The 13147-nt window shown below is 53.3% G+C and overlaps 1 protein-coding gene across 1 annotated transcript; it reads right to left on the bottom strand.

Annotated features, from left to right (window-relative positions):
• Positions 1-3081: 3081 nt before the first annotated feature.
• On the bottom strand, positions 3082-11883 carry Lif (LIF interleukin 6 family cytokine). Its single transcript, XM_046439518.2, has 4 exons — positions 11686-11883; positions 9379-9497; positions 7484-7662; positions 3082-6739 (listed from the first exon to the last, which is right to left on the bottom strand). Exons 2-4 carry the CDS (start codon positions 9395-9397, stop codon positions 6329-6331), a joined length of 609 nt encoding a protein of 202 aa, XP_046295474.1. The 5' UTR covers positions 9398-9497; positions 11686-11883; the 3' UTR covers positions 3082-6328.
• Positions 11884-13147: the final 1264 nt, after the last annotated feature.

Here is a 13147-nt window from a genome sequence, read left to right as displayed (position 1 = left end):
GACAGATGGTAAACTCAAACATCAAGAGCATCCCATAGCTAGGGGTATAGCTCAATGATAGAGTGCTTGCTTAAAATGCACAAGGCCCTGGGTTCAATACCCAGCACTGCAAGAAAAAAGAAATCTAACAACAACAAAAAAAAAAAAAAAAAAAAAAAAAAAAAAAACCTCAGTATTTTGTAAGTTGAATCACATCAGGATAGTTGTTCAATCCCAGGGCTGCAAAAGCTCCAGCATACTGTTTACCAATCCCAAGAAAGAACTTAGGGAACTCAATAGAGAGGGATTCAACATCCCATTACTCATGTGGTCCAAGGCTGGGATACAACCAAGGGCTGCATCGTACCCACTGTGCAGATGGGTTTCTTTGGATGCTTTGTGAGGGCATTCTCTTACTTTACAAACAAGGTCACCTAAAGATTGAAGACAAGGGAAGTGGTGAGTTTCCCTTCTCTGTTCCCTTCAAAGTCACATTCTTTAAAGTCCTTGTTATCTCCCCACCAGGAACAAGCCTTCCTAGACACTACGCGTATTGTTTATCCCATCAATTGTTCCTTTGCCATCCCCCAGGTCTCAGTTGCTTCATCTCTAAAATGGAAAGAGTAACCTGCACCTGTCCTCACAGAGTGCTTGGGAGGATCTAACAATGGGTAAGAAAATACTTTGTAAACTGTAAAGTGCAGGACCTCACTGAGCCCACAAGCTTGTATGTCCCTCAAGATGGGTGTGGCAATTATCCTCTTAGGATGGGATGAGGTGGGGTTTCTGTGTCTTGTTGAGTTCCTGAGAATCAGGACAGGCACAGACTCAGCTCTAAATCGGGGATGCCCTGAAGGCTCCAGTACATTCCTGAAGTCATGAGGCCTCTCTATCCGCATGTCATGTGGGCCTGGGACTCAGGTTACCATCAGGGGAGCAATCAGCTGGAGTGCTTGTCCACCCTGTTTGCCCCATTCCCATCAGCCAGGTCATGGCCTTGGACTCAGAACTGTCTGAATCCTCCCTTCTGCATTCACTGGGGGAGAGTGATCCCCATCACCCGGCAAAGAGGACACTAGGTCTCTGAGATTCATTCTGCTTTGCTTCTCCACCCTTGGATAGATAGTCTGCACAAAATTCACAAAGCTCTTCTATCTCCTGGTTCCCCGGCTCCCTCTGGCAGTGTTGTAAAGGAGATAGGGTAGCATTCACCACTGATTGTTCTTGCAAGTTCACAGATAAGAGAGCTGAGCTCACAAAGAGGGACAGATCTGTGTGTGGCAGCCAGAACAGGACCCCAGTTTGCTCTTCCCAGCAGACCAGGCCACCTCCCTTCCTCCCACCCGGTGCTTGTTTCCCCTCTCAATTGGAGGGTGACCCAACAACCAATTAACAGTTCTTTGTTCTATCTGGTCAGGGAAGGGCCCTTTCCCTGGTGGAGAATTCCAGAGGCTGAGGCAGGGAAGGAACCAAGGGCCTAAGCTGCCCAGACAGCCCCACAGGCTGCCAGTTAGGCCCAAGACATCCTTGTAATTCCCTCCCTTTCTGTGTGTTGGCATTTGTTTTGTTTTCCTCTAGTTTCCTAGTAAAGATTTCTGTTGAAAAGCTTCAACCAGGTCTCCCCTGAGCTATGGAAAAGGGCGTTCCTAGCCCTGGGCAGGCTGGGAGGATGCTGGCAGTGGTGGCCTGCCTGAAAGACTCAGTCAACTGGAGGGAAAGGAGAACGGGGTCTGCCTTCCAGGGAAAGATCTGGACACAGCTGTGGGGTCCTCAGCCTCTCCTTCCCTGGCTGTTGGCTGCTCAGCCCTGGGCAATTTTTGCTTGGTACAGTGGCCTTAGAAAGAGCAAGAGACGAAAGGGCTAGGTGGCCTCTCTTGACTTCACTGTGCACACAAATTGCTTGGTACCCTACTTAAGGCTGGATTCCAATTCAGCAGGTCTGGGATTAAGGGTGAGGTTAAGAATCTGCAGTTCTAATCTACTCCCAGGCAAGGCCAATGTTGTTCCATGTTGTGGACAAGTCCCTTCATTGTACAAAGAGCGGAGAAGACCTCAGCCCAACCCCACTGCTGACCCCAAGAGTGAGTAATCTCTCCTTGACCTCACTGCCTCTTAAGGGCTCTTCCATCACCCACAGCTTCCCAGAGGGGGTTATTGTCCCCACTAGCCTGTGAACTTCCAGAAAGCAATGACTGACACTTATAAACATTCATGTGTGAACAAGTAGGTGACTCAGAAGTCCTACCCAGATCTCCAGAATGAATCTCACCTAAAGGAGCCCAGACCCAAATCCCAGAGAGAAGCTGAAGAGATATCTAGTGCTACACCGGGCCCCTGTGTTTATACCTACCCAGTTTGAACCTTGAAAGTTTTGCTAAGGAAGGGGTCCCAGGAAGCTGGGAAGAAGGTTGCTGTGGAAGGGGGTCCCCAAGTGTGAGGCACAAGGTGAAACCAGAGAAACCAGACCAGAAAAATCATCAAGGCAAACGGGTCATCCCAGACTCTGGCCCCCATGTTCTGTGTGATCCCCATAGGACCCTTCTCCTTCCCACTCTGAAGTCATTCAGGTCTGTGCCCATTATGTCCAGTGGATGGTCATTTGCCCACTCCTGGACAACAGATATCTGGGTAGTGGGGGTGCCTTCAAAGTCCCTGCAGTTCTATGTAGGGGAAGGAACATGAGGTTTGGAAATAAAGGGTGTCCCTAAGTGGCCCTGAACATTTCAGATGGCCTTGGGCGTGTGTTTTCTCCTCTCTGAGTCTCAGTTTCCTCCTCTGTTGGATGGGAAGCAATCAGCGAGGTTTCTGTGAGAGTTTAGTGAATGGCCAAATAACACACTTTCCCACATACAATCAATGCAACCCCATCTTTGGTGGCCCCTCATGATCTGGACACAATCTACCTTATTCTGCTCAGGCCAAAATTCCACTTACCCACCCCTGCCCTTGCCAGCACTCTTACCCAGTGAAGGTACCCCCACATAAAACTTTTCCAACCCTCCCATCTTTAGTATAGCCAAGTCCCACCCTAATGGGCCACCAGAACAGGGTCCATCCCCGCCCCTCTAGCCCTGTCTCCCCACATCAATACACTCCAGAGGGTTTGCCAAGAACAGATTCTTTATTCATTTCTCTTTTTTCTTAAAAAAAAAAAAAGTATTCCTTCAGTATAAAAAATAAATATTTTAAATATGACATTGAATAAATAAAAATAATCTGTCAGTATGAAACATTCCCACAGGGTACATTCATCAAAGAGGAATTTGTCGCCCAAGGCCAAGTCCTTTCCAATAGAAAGGAAGGAGGGAAACATCTGAGGCCCCATGGTGGGCCCACTGAGCTAGCAATGCGCATGAGAGATGAAGCCCAGGTACCAGGATTGGGGGGCGGGGGTAGAGATTATTTTAACATAGGAATATCTGTACCGTTGGAAGGAAATTGCTACCTGGCTGCTACAGTGCTGGATTCTGGGACTCCGATCTCAAATGCAATGTCTGCTCTGGAGAGCCAGCAAAGCAGAGCTGGACTGCTTCGGTCAAGGAGGAGGATGAGGAGGATAAGGAGAAGAGACAAGTAAACTAGCAGTGCTGTCTTGGTTTAAATTTTTAAATAATAAATAAGGTTTGTAATACATCTCTCTTCATAAAATGCAAAATGACTCTCCTACCCTGTCCTCTACAGATGACCCATCTCTCCTCCTCTGGCCCAGGCATCCAACCCATCATGCCAGCTGGTGGTCAACACCTGCAGATGAGAAATGCCAAAATGCACAATTTCCTGTCCCCAAAGCTTTTTCACACAAATGCTCCACAATTCAGTGATGCTGTGCAAAGTGGGTGCCAACCTTCTGGAGTTAGATCTAGAAAGAGCACTGAAAACCAGGCCTGCAGGGCAGAGTCCGGGCTAGACAGAGCGCATCATGGAGCCAAGGGACTGAGCGGGCAGGAAGGAGGAGATTCTCTTGGTTCCTGAGACCTCAGAGGCTGCCAGGTGGGCCCAGCCCAGGGAATCCATGTCCACAGGGAGATGAGATGATAGCAAGATCCGGCCAGCCCCAGGCTCCCAGCTACAGAATCATCCGTTCTGGCTTTCAGACAAGTTGTCTTTCTTGCAGCTCAACTTGGAGAAATGCAGCCAGTCCTGACCCCGATGGAGCAGACAGATAGGAGGGTAGCAGGCTGTGATCCTGGACAAGGGTGTGACCCACATATAAACAGATAGGAAAAGATGCAGCTGCTATGGTGTCATTGGCCACACACCGCCACATCTTAGTCTAGCCATTGAGATGGATGACTCCTAGACTTTCCCACCCCAGGCTTCAGGGCCTGCCTGCTGCCTGCCCACCTGCCATCTGGGTAAAGTGCTTAGAGAACAACAGAGAAAGGTGCAAAGTGATGTGAAATACCATCATCAGTACCGTAATCCCGTGGCTGAACTGCTAGGATCACCGCCGGCTAGGGGTTTGAGAAGCAGCCAGAAGGCTGCTCTCAACAGCTGCCCAGCTTGGCTGCCTCTTTCCCTCCCCTGCTCCCAGACCCGAGGGCGTTTCTCAGCTTGCCTGGCCCCAGCACAAAGGAAGAGATCAGATCGGGTTCCCTGCCTGGGAGCCCAGACATGGGTGGGAGTGGGAGGGAGGCGGGGTACCAGGGACCACAGCTTCCTGGTCTGTGTCCCAGGCATCTTGGGCCTGGCTTCCCCGGTCTCTGGAGCTCAGGGCAGCTGCACAATCCCTGCACTGCCCCAGCTTCCTCCGCACGCCCTCTGTGGGTGTTCAGGCCACCCGAGGAGTTTCCCACTGTGTGGAAGCATGCTGGGTGCTGGGTCAGGATCGCTCTAGGATCCCTCAACTGTTCATTGATGAGGACACGGGATCAGCAATGGGTCAGGAAATAGGGCTACCATGTCTACTGCCTCAGGGTCACACATTTCAACCATGAATGGTACCCCTGGCAGCACGATTCCAGGGGGTGCCAGAGCACAGTATGCAGAAGCCCCTGGAGCCAAGAAAAGAAAAAGCACCAGGCCACTCCACAAATTGGCCCAGGCTCTGCCACCTGGACCCTGACACCCACCCCCAAAGGGAGTCACAGTGGGGTGAGAGAGCTGGCCAGTTCTCTCAGATCCTGACCCTCCTCTAAGCTTCACCCATAAGGCTTATTCCACTGTAACATCGTCAGCTTCTAGACCTGGCTCTGCTAAGTGAAGCCTAAGCCCTGGCTCCTGTGGAAGGAACCATCATGTTATTTCTGCTGGGTAAGGAGCAAGGAAAGGGAATTGACTTTGCCGTTTAAAGCACCAATAAGTTAACATAAATAGGATATCATAATAAATAGGTAATCAAGCTGAGTCAGACACACAGCATTCTTGGATCTCAGGCATCCCTGAGACCCTGACCTCAAGTTCTGCTGCCCCTTGCTCTAGGGACCTGAGTCGGCCTCTGGTCCCCCTCAAGTACCTTTGTGTGACCTCACAGGGCCCCGAAGGACCTCGGGTGTGAGCTGCTACTCTTGAGCTACCTGTTCCCTCCCTTACAGACTCTTCCCCAGAAGGAAGACTCTGGATCACCTCTGAACCTCCTCACCTAACTTCACAACCTGCCCCGCCTCTGCCCACCTCCACACCCCCCACCTTCAGGTCTAGCCTCCAGATCCTGGCCACACCAGACAGTGGGAAAATAATGCAGAGGAGAGGAAGAAAAGCCATTAAGACTTCTGGGACCTCTCCTCCTTTCAGCCTCTTCCTTCCTGGGCCTGACGTTGACCTCACTGTCATCCCAAGACACTGAACACCAGCGACCTTCTGGAACCTTCCACCCAACAATCCCTAGGCCTGAGCTCTCCAACCATACTCAAGAGAAGACAGCCTCCCACCCCAGAGCCCCTTCTCTATCTTCCATCTACTTCTAGGGTACAAGGAGTCCTTTTAGAGCCCCTCTGGCCCACCCAAGTTTTGGAAACCAAGCTTTCCAAAGGCTACCAAAGGGGCCACAAAGGCACAGATGGTGGTCATTCTACCAGAGAGCCGAACAACTCCCCAGACTCCTCACTGTATAATGTGAGCAAGGGATGGAGGGACAAATGAGGGCAGAAATCCTGCCCACACTTCTCCAGTCCTGGATGCCATCTCCCAGAGAAAGGGGCATGTCCTCTGGTGGGCTTTGAATAGAGGCTGCCTGTGGAGGTTTTGACTCTGTGCTGCCCCATCACAGCCCACCCAATTGGGCTGCCAGCAGCCCCCATTTTGGGTTTAATGATGCCCCAGGCCTCAGCCACACTTTGAGAGCCCCCCACATCTGGATCCTGCTCCCGAGACCCCTTCAGTTCATGGCACACTTCATGAAACCTCCTATCTAGAAGGCCTGGGCCACCACTCCGATGACCTGTTTATACTTCCCCAGGAGCTGACAACCAAGCTTCTTCTTCTGAAAGACATCCTTCCCCGAGGTATCAGGGCCATAGGTCACGTCCACATGGGCCACATGGTACTTATTGCACAGGCGACATAGCACGTTGCTAAGGAGACCCCGCATGACATCTGCTGTAGCATTGAGCTTGCTATGGAGACTGAAAGCGTTGGGGTTCAGGAGTTTCTGGTCCCGGGTGATGTTGCCCAGGGAAGTGCCAAGGTATGCAATGATGCGGTACAGCTCCACCAGCTTGGCCTTCTCTGTGCCATTGGCGTGGAAGGGTGGGAAGTCCGTCACGTTGGGAGCACACAACTTGTCCAGGTTGTTGGGAAATGGCTCCCCTTGGGCTGTGTACTGAGAAGTAGAAGAGCAGAGGAAAGGTGATGTGGGAGTCAAGGGTTGATGATCCAGCCCTGCCACCAACCCTTGGGACAAACTTTTAAGCTGCAGTTTCCCCACCTATGGCATGGGGACCCAATTCCTTGTCTTGTCAGCATCTAGAACTGCCATGAGAGCTAGAAGTACTCATAAGTGTGAATGCACTTGCTAACGGTCAAGGACTAGATCATACAGGCAGTTGTCATCACCATCACCATAACCGCATGGAGACAGAAAGGAAAATGCGGCATCTCATCAGTGACACCTCTGCTGGTACACCACACACACTTGCACTTTCACCCACTCCCCTCGCCCTCTTCCTGGTATCTCTCCAGTTACACACAGCTCCCTTTCTCAGTGGTACCTCCCTGTCCATTCACTGCCTTATCCCTCTCAATCTCTCTTCATTGGCCTCTTGCTCCATGTGGCAGAGATCAGAAGTGCCAGGCCCCCATCTTCTCACCCCAGTTCTGTCCCTCACTAACTGGCCACCTTGGGAAAGCAACTTCCAGTCTCAGAGCCTAGTCTGGGGGCCGGGAAGGAAGCAGAGGGAGCCTGGGCATGGTTTAACCAAGTCCTTTCCCCTTGACTCCCTCTAACTACAAAAAGGTTCCCTCCACCCCAGGTCAGAACAACCTCCACAGATATTTGCAAACCCCTCTTTCTCCGCCCTTTCTTCTTCCTTTGTATCCTGGGGGTTGTGGGGGAGGGGTAACTTACATAGAGAATAAAGAGGGCATTGGCACTGCCATTAAGCTGCAACAGTTGGTTCCTGATCTGATTCATGAGGTTGCTGTGACATGGGTGACGTGTGGCACAGGTGGCATTGATGGGGGTGATGGGAAGGGGGCTCCCTGCCCCGTGTTTCCAGTGCAGAACCAGTAGCAGGGGTATGACTCCTGGTAACAGACAAAAGGTTGTGATGAACAGAAGGGAGAGAAAGGTAGTTTGGGGTTCGTGGCACATTAGATGGAGTTTGGGCAAAGGCTCAACCATTTCTACTTTTCACTGTGTTACTGCATCTGTTTCTCTGTTCCCCGTTTTCAGATGGCTACCTCAGCATCTCTCAGCTTTCTTATCTCACCCTGGGTTTCCAAGTGTTTGTGGAGGGAAGAAGTGTCCCACTCACTGATGCACACCAAGCATCACATTCCCTGGGTTGAGTGAAGGAGCAGGGAGGCAAGACAGAAGCTACTCACAGCAGCTGGAAGCTGGGTGCAGGGGACACTCAACATCTGGCCCACCTCCTTCAAGACAGCAAAGACACCAGGCCTTCTGCTCCTCTGGCTGGGAGTCATCACTTCCCAGGCCCAGCAGGTGCAAGGAGGCCTCTATCATCCCACCTCTCAGAATGATCCAGATTCCTAGTATTCCTTCACGCTCACCAGCCCGCTGCAGCCCAAAACTTCCAAACTGGAATCCCTGGGGATTTTTGTTGATCTTCTCAAACTTGCAGCTTGATTCTGGCTCCCTGAACCAATTGGCGCCTAATTCTGCTATCATCCATCCCCTCATTTCCTCCATCTCGGTATTTCCCTATTGTAGCCACTCCCCTCTGGGAGACCCTCGGCTCCACCCTGCAGGTTCCCACTCTCCATCCCCAAGCCATAATGCACCCCACCCCCTATAACTCCACCACTCATCACACTGTCCCCTTGAGTCCGCGTCCCTTGCACCTGGCCCTGGGTTAGGGCAAAGACCACATCCCCCCACCTGGCTTGGGGAGGGAAAGGAAATGGTGCAACCAGGAAAGAGAAAAGGGAAAAGGTCGCAGGCAGCGGGGTGGGCGGGGAGGAAGGAAAGCGAAAGGTGCCAGGAGATCTGGGAGCTGTCCGGGCCTGTCCCGGATCACCCCTCCCCCCCCCCCCCCCCGGCGCCTGCCCCGGCTTCACCCTCAGGAACCCTCAGACCTGCCGTTCCAGGACCCAGCATAAGGCACCTGAGGGTGGTAGGGGCTGAGGTCAGCCAACCTCCTGCCCGGATTCCCTTTGCAGGGACAAGAGGGACCGTGGAACCTCAAGTTCACTTCTCCTGGGTCCCCAGTTCCTCCCAGCATCCCCAGGCAGTACTAAGGTCCCGGGATGGCTCGGGGGCTCCACACCCCTATCTCACCTAGTGCAGACCACAGGCTTTCCAGGCACTAGTAGATGGAGGCGGCACCTGCTCCTGTCCCGGGCCGGAGTTTGCAAGCTGCTCGGCCGCCTGAGCCCCTCCCAGGGTGCAGCCCGGGACGCGGTTGGAAAAGAGAAAGCGGAAAGAAAGAAAGAAAAAGAAAGAGGGAGGGTGAATCCGGGAGAAAGCAGAGAAGGAAAAGCAGCGCGGGAGAGTGGAGGAGCAAGGAGGAGGAGGCGGAGGAGGAAGGCTGCGGCTGGCCCCCTCGCTTGCTGCCAACCTGCTGGCCCGGGTGGGCAGGGAGTGCGGTGCCCGGACCATGTGCTACGCTGCTCCCGGCCGCCACCCAGCGCCTCCGGCGGGCCGGACCGGCTGCGCGGGCGCCCCAAGTGTCCGAGTGTCTGTGGCGGGCGGGTGTCCCGCTGGTGCTCGCCAAGAGTCCCAAAGTTGCCGCCGCGCCCTCAGCGGGGACGCGGAAGCCCGCATGGGGCGGGTGGATTTACCTGCGGCCAAGACCTTCATTATGGGCTGGACTCCAGGGGCCTTGGAGGAACCTTAGATGCCGGCCGTTTTCAAAGGTTCATGCTCAAATGGGGAATTTGCCTGATTTATATACTGGAGCCTGTGTTGTAAGACAGAGAAACAGCTATATTTAGCCGGTATCCCCAGTCCAGGAAGTTGTTTGAGGTGCATCATAGGAAATTATGAATGGAAGAAAAGTGAGAGTGAAGGGGGGGGGACGAGTGGGGGGAGAGGGGAGGACAGATTTTTTTTCCCTCTTCTAAGAATTTGATTGATAAAATTATAATGAAGTCGTCGACAAAACGCCCTGTGGTTTTCCTGAGTGGTTTGCCCTGGGCCTTGTTTGAAGGTGGGCCTGGTGAGGAGGGTGCCCCCAAGTCGAGTCAGTGGTGGTCCCCAGGCAATGGGCACCCCCAGACAACCCCCGACTCACCTGGGTTTGGGGAGGTGTCAAGAAACTGGACTAGCAGATTGCGGCTGGCACCTGTGGCCCCTGGTCAGGGGGCTCTGGGGGGAAGTGGGAAGAGGCAGGCTGGGACTTGGCGGTGAAGGAGGTTCCAGGAAGAGGGGCTGGGGCCGGGCTTGGACTTTAGACAGTATAAGGCGGAAATGTGAGTGCTGGAAGCCACCTATACCGTGACCTTCTCCAACCTGCCCATTGCCACTGGGCAAAGAGGAGCTCAAAGGGAACATATTGCCCAGGGTCCCAAGGGACAGGCCCCCTGATGGTCATCAGTAATGCCTTCTCTGCTGACTACTGGTACCCGTGAGGCTGGGGAACCAGCTAGGAAGACACCGGGGTGGGGGTGGGGGTGGCTGTGACTTGGTTATTTGGGGACAGTTTGGAGAGAAGCTTCAGGGAAAGTGGTTCAGCATTTCTATTCTGAAAGGGACACCTGAAGCAGAGACCAAGGACAGTTTGGCAAAATCAGACTCTGGCTTCCTCCCCAGGATTCTGAGGAATGGCTGGGGAAACCGAGAAGTGCCCAGGGGCTCCCTGACCCTCCTTGAAAGCTCCCTGGAGCTCTGCCTCAGAGAATGATGGTGGCTTCCAAAAGATGCTTCTAGTCTCTAAGGCAGGGCTGCAAGTTCTGGTATCTGCAATAGCTAGGCAGATTGATATATATGAGTGAGGGACAGTAAGGAATAGCAGGGATCAGGGCAAAATGAGCGCAGGGACTCCTGTATAAAAAGCAGTAAAAACAAAAATAAGGTGAGGGAATATGGGTCATACATCTAGGGCCATCTGTCCCCCAAGTGGCCAGGTCCTCCTATACCAAAAGACATCTCATTCTCCTGGGTACCCCACTCCAACCCCCTCCCCCCACTTCACCCTGACCCAAGATCTTGATGGAAGAATTGGTTTTCCAATGCCAGGGCACTTTCACAGCCTGGCCTGGTCCCTGCCACCTCTGCCCGCCCCCTTACCCATCCTCCATGCCCCCAGCTCCTGCCTCTTGCCACATCCCAGACCTGCCCAGCTCCTCCCTCATCGTGCCAGGACGAGCCCTCCTGCCTGCCACTGTCCCCCCTCCTTCACACACACCCTTCTCTATCCAGGTTCTTGCTCCCCCATGGTCTCCTGGCAGGGCGTTGGATGTGGAGTGATAAAACTGCCCATCCCAGCTGGTACTTCCCAACAGGAAAGAGGCCATAGAGTGGAGAATGGCTCTCCTTTTCCCTTTCCTTTTTCCTGCAACTCCCCAACACACCTTCTTTCTTCCTTGGGGTGCGGTGGAGGTTCTCACATGGTACTCTGGGGTCAGTGTACACCCACATGCCTGGCTCAGCAACTCCACATCCCAGGATACCCCAGCTCACCCCCTTCCCTCTACCCCAGAACCTTAATTAAGACCTGAGTACTCAGAGCATGAACTCTGAATTAGCCACTTGTCCCACCCTTACACCCCACAGATGCCTGTTACCTGACAGCCTGACTGTCTTAACCTGGACCCCAAACCCATTTGACCAGGGCCCCATTGTGGGCCTTGTCTATAAATCCCCTGTATCCCAACCCAAGCTTCTTAGGGACTTCTAGAGGCTGCTACCCCATCCACCCCGTGCCCTGGACTCTCCCCTACATCCTTTTCATTGGATTTCTGGGCCTTGTACAGCTCTTGTGGCTCCCCAGACCCCTATCAACCTTACAATCCACTCCAGTCTCCATTTAATCTCAGCCCCACCCCACAGGAAACAGGAAGTGTGTCTAGAAGTCACTGACGCTAGGGCTAGTTAATCCCAGCTCTGACAGTCTCTTTCCCGTGCCTCAGTCTCCCCTCTCACAGTACCTGACTTAGTTCGTGCTCCCCAAGTGCTCTGGGACCCTCGGTGCCCCAGGTCCAGCCTCCCCCTTCTGTCCATGTCTGGGCATCACCTGCGCTGGACCTCTGGGGAGAAGGCCGGACAGGGTCTCCCAGCCGAGTGTCCGCCTGCAACGTGGCTGCAGCCGGAGTTTGTTTTCTTCCCTCCCTCTCTATGCTGTGTGTGTGTGTGTGTGTGTGTGTGTGTGTTCCCCTCTGCTCCCTCACGGAAGGCATCCTCCCTTCTTGGCTGCCTGCTCCCAGGGTTGTGACCCTGAGCCCCACCCTAGAGTGGCAGCCCCAGCCCAGCCCCTTCCAGCTGTGACTTCATCCGCTGCCTGTCCTGCTCCCGCAGACTGGGCCTGCTGGGGATTTGACAGGCCTCAGGGCAGGAGGGACAGCTGGAGGCCATAGGGAGACCCCCAAAGCCTAGGTAGAGGGCTGACAGGCCAGGACACAGGGGTGCTGTCTCCAGGTGGCTGTGTCCTTTCTCTAGGAAAGGAGCACATGGGATGGCCGGGGGGGCCTTCCCAGCACCCCTCAGGGCTCTCTCTTGTGTGCACTTTGGCACATATGGCCTGTCAGACTCTCCTTTTCTGTTGATTTTCACCCAACACCACAAGTTCCTCCAAGAATGCCCCAACTGGTTATTTTTCACATGGGGAAACTGAGGCTCGGGAAGTGAAGGCACTTGCTCAAGGCCACACAAAAAGTGAAAAGTAGAGGCTGGTATGGAACCCAGGCCTCTGGCTTGCAAGCCAGGGCAGCCCCAGAGCCACCTCACACTGTGAGGGGTCTGAGGGGCTTCCTCCAGGAAGCCTGCCTAGCCTCCCACACTCCTGAGGGGCTCTGTTGGCCTCATCCTGTGCACTCTTGTTTTGGTCAATACCCATCTTATTCCTCAGTCTTAGAGGCTTGGATAGGCTCTGCTACTCATTTGTATTCCTGATGGCACCCATCTTGGTATTATCCCATAGTAGCTGCCAAGTCGTTTTTGAAAGCATTTTACACTTTCCAAAATGCCAAATCTCTCATGGAGGTAGGTGTAGAAGTCTGGTGGTTTGAAGCATGGACTTTGACCTCATTCAGAATCAGGTTGGAGGTTTGACTCTGCTAGTTATGAGCTCTGTGACTTTGGAGAAGTGGCCATTGCCTGGCCTCGGTTTCTTCGTCTGTAAAATGGGATTAATGAACTTACATAGCGGGTTTGCTGGAAGGGCCCAGGGCTCAGTGTGGCTGTTAGCACCCAGCTAGCCTTCTATGTCATTGACAGCATGGATCATGCTGACCTCCATTTGAAGGAGAGATCCTTGTCCCCATTCTGCAGACAAGGAAACTTGGGCACCTTCCAGGACTGAGGGAAAAAACAGGTAGGAGAGGGGATACTTCTCTATCCTACAGTTTCTTGCTTCAGGGCTGCCCTGAAAGATTGGATGGGGTGTGGGAGTGA

This window comes from Marmota monax, unplaced genomic scaffold (assembly GCF_021218885.2).
Source record: "Marmota monax isolate L192 unplaced genomic scaffold, Marmota_monax_Labrador192_F-V1.1 WCK01_AAM20220418_F8-fsc00253, whole genome shotgun sequence".
Classification (NCBI taxonomy): Eukaryota; Metazoa; Chordata; class Mammalia; order Rodentia; family Sciuridae; genus Marmota; species Marmota monax.
The sequence above is the reverse complement of the archived record's forward strand: the minus strand, read 5'-3'. Positions and strand labels throughout refer to the sequence as shown.

What these genes read in the sequence shown, in the direction of transcription:
- Lif (XM_046439518.2), bottom strand. An exon ending in ATGCCCTCTTTATTCTCTAT is followed by an intron (nt 6,740 to 7,483) that starts GTAAGTTACCCC and finishes TCTACTTCTCAG; the next exon opens with TACACAGCCCAAGGGGAGCC.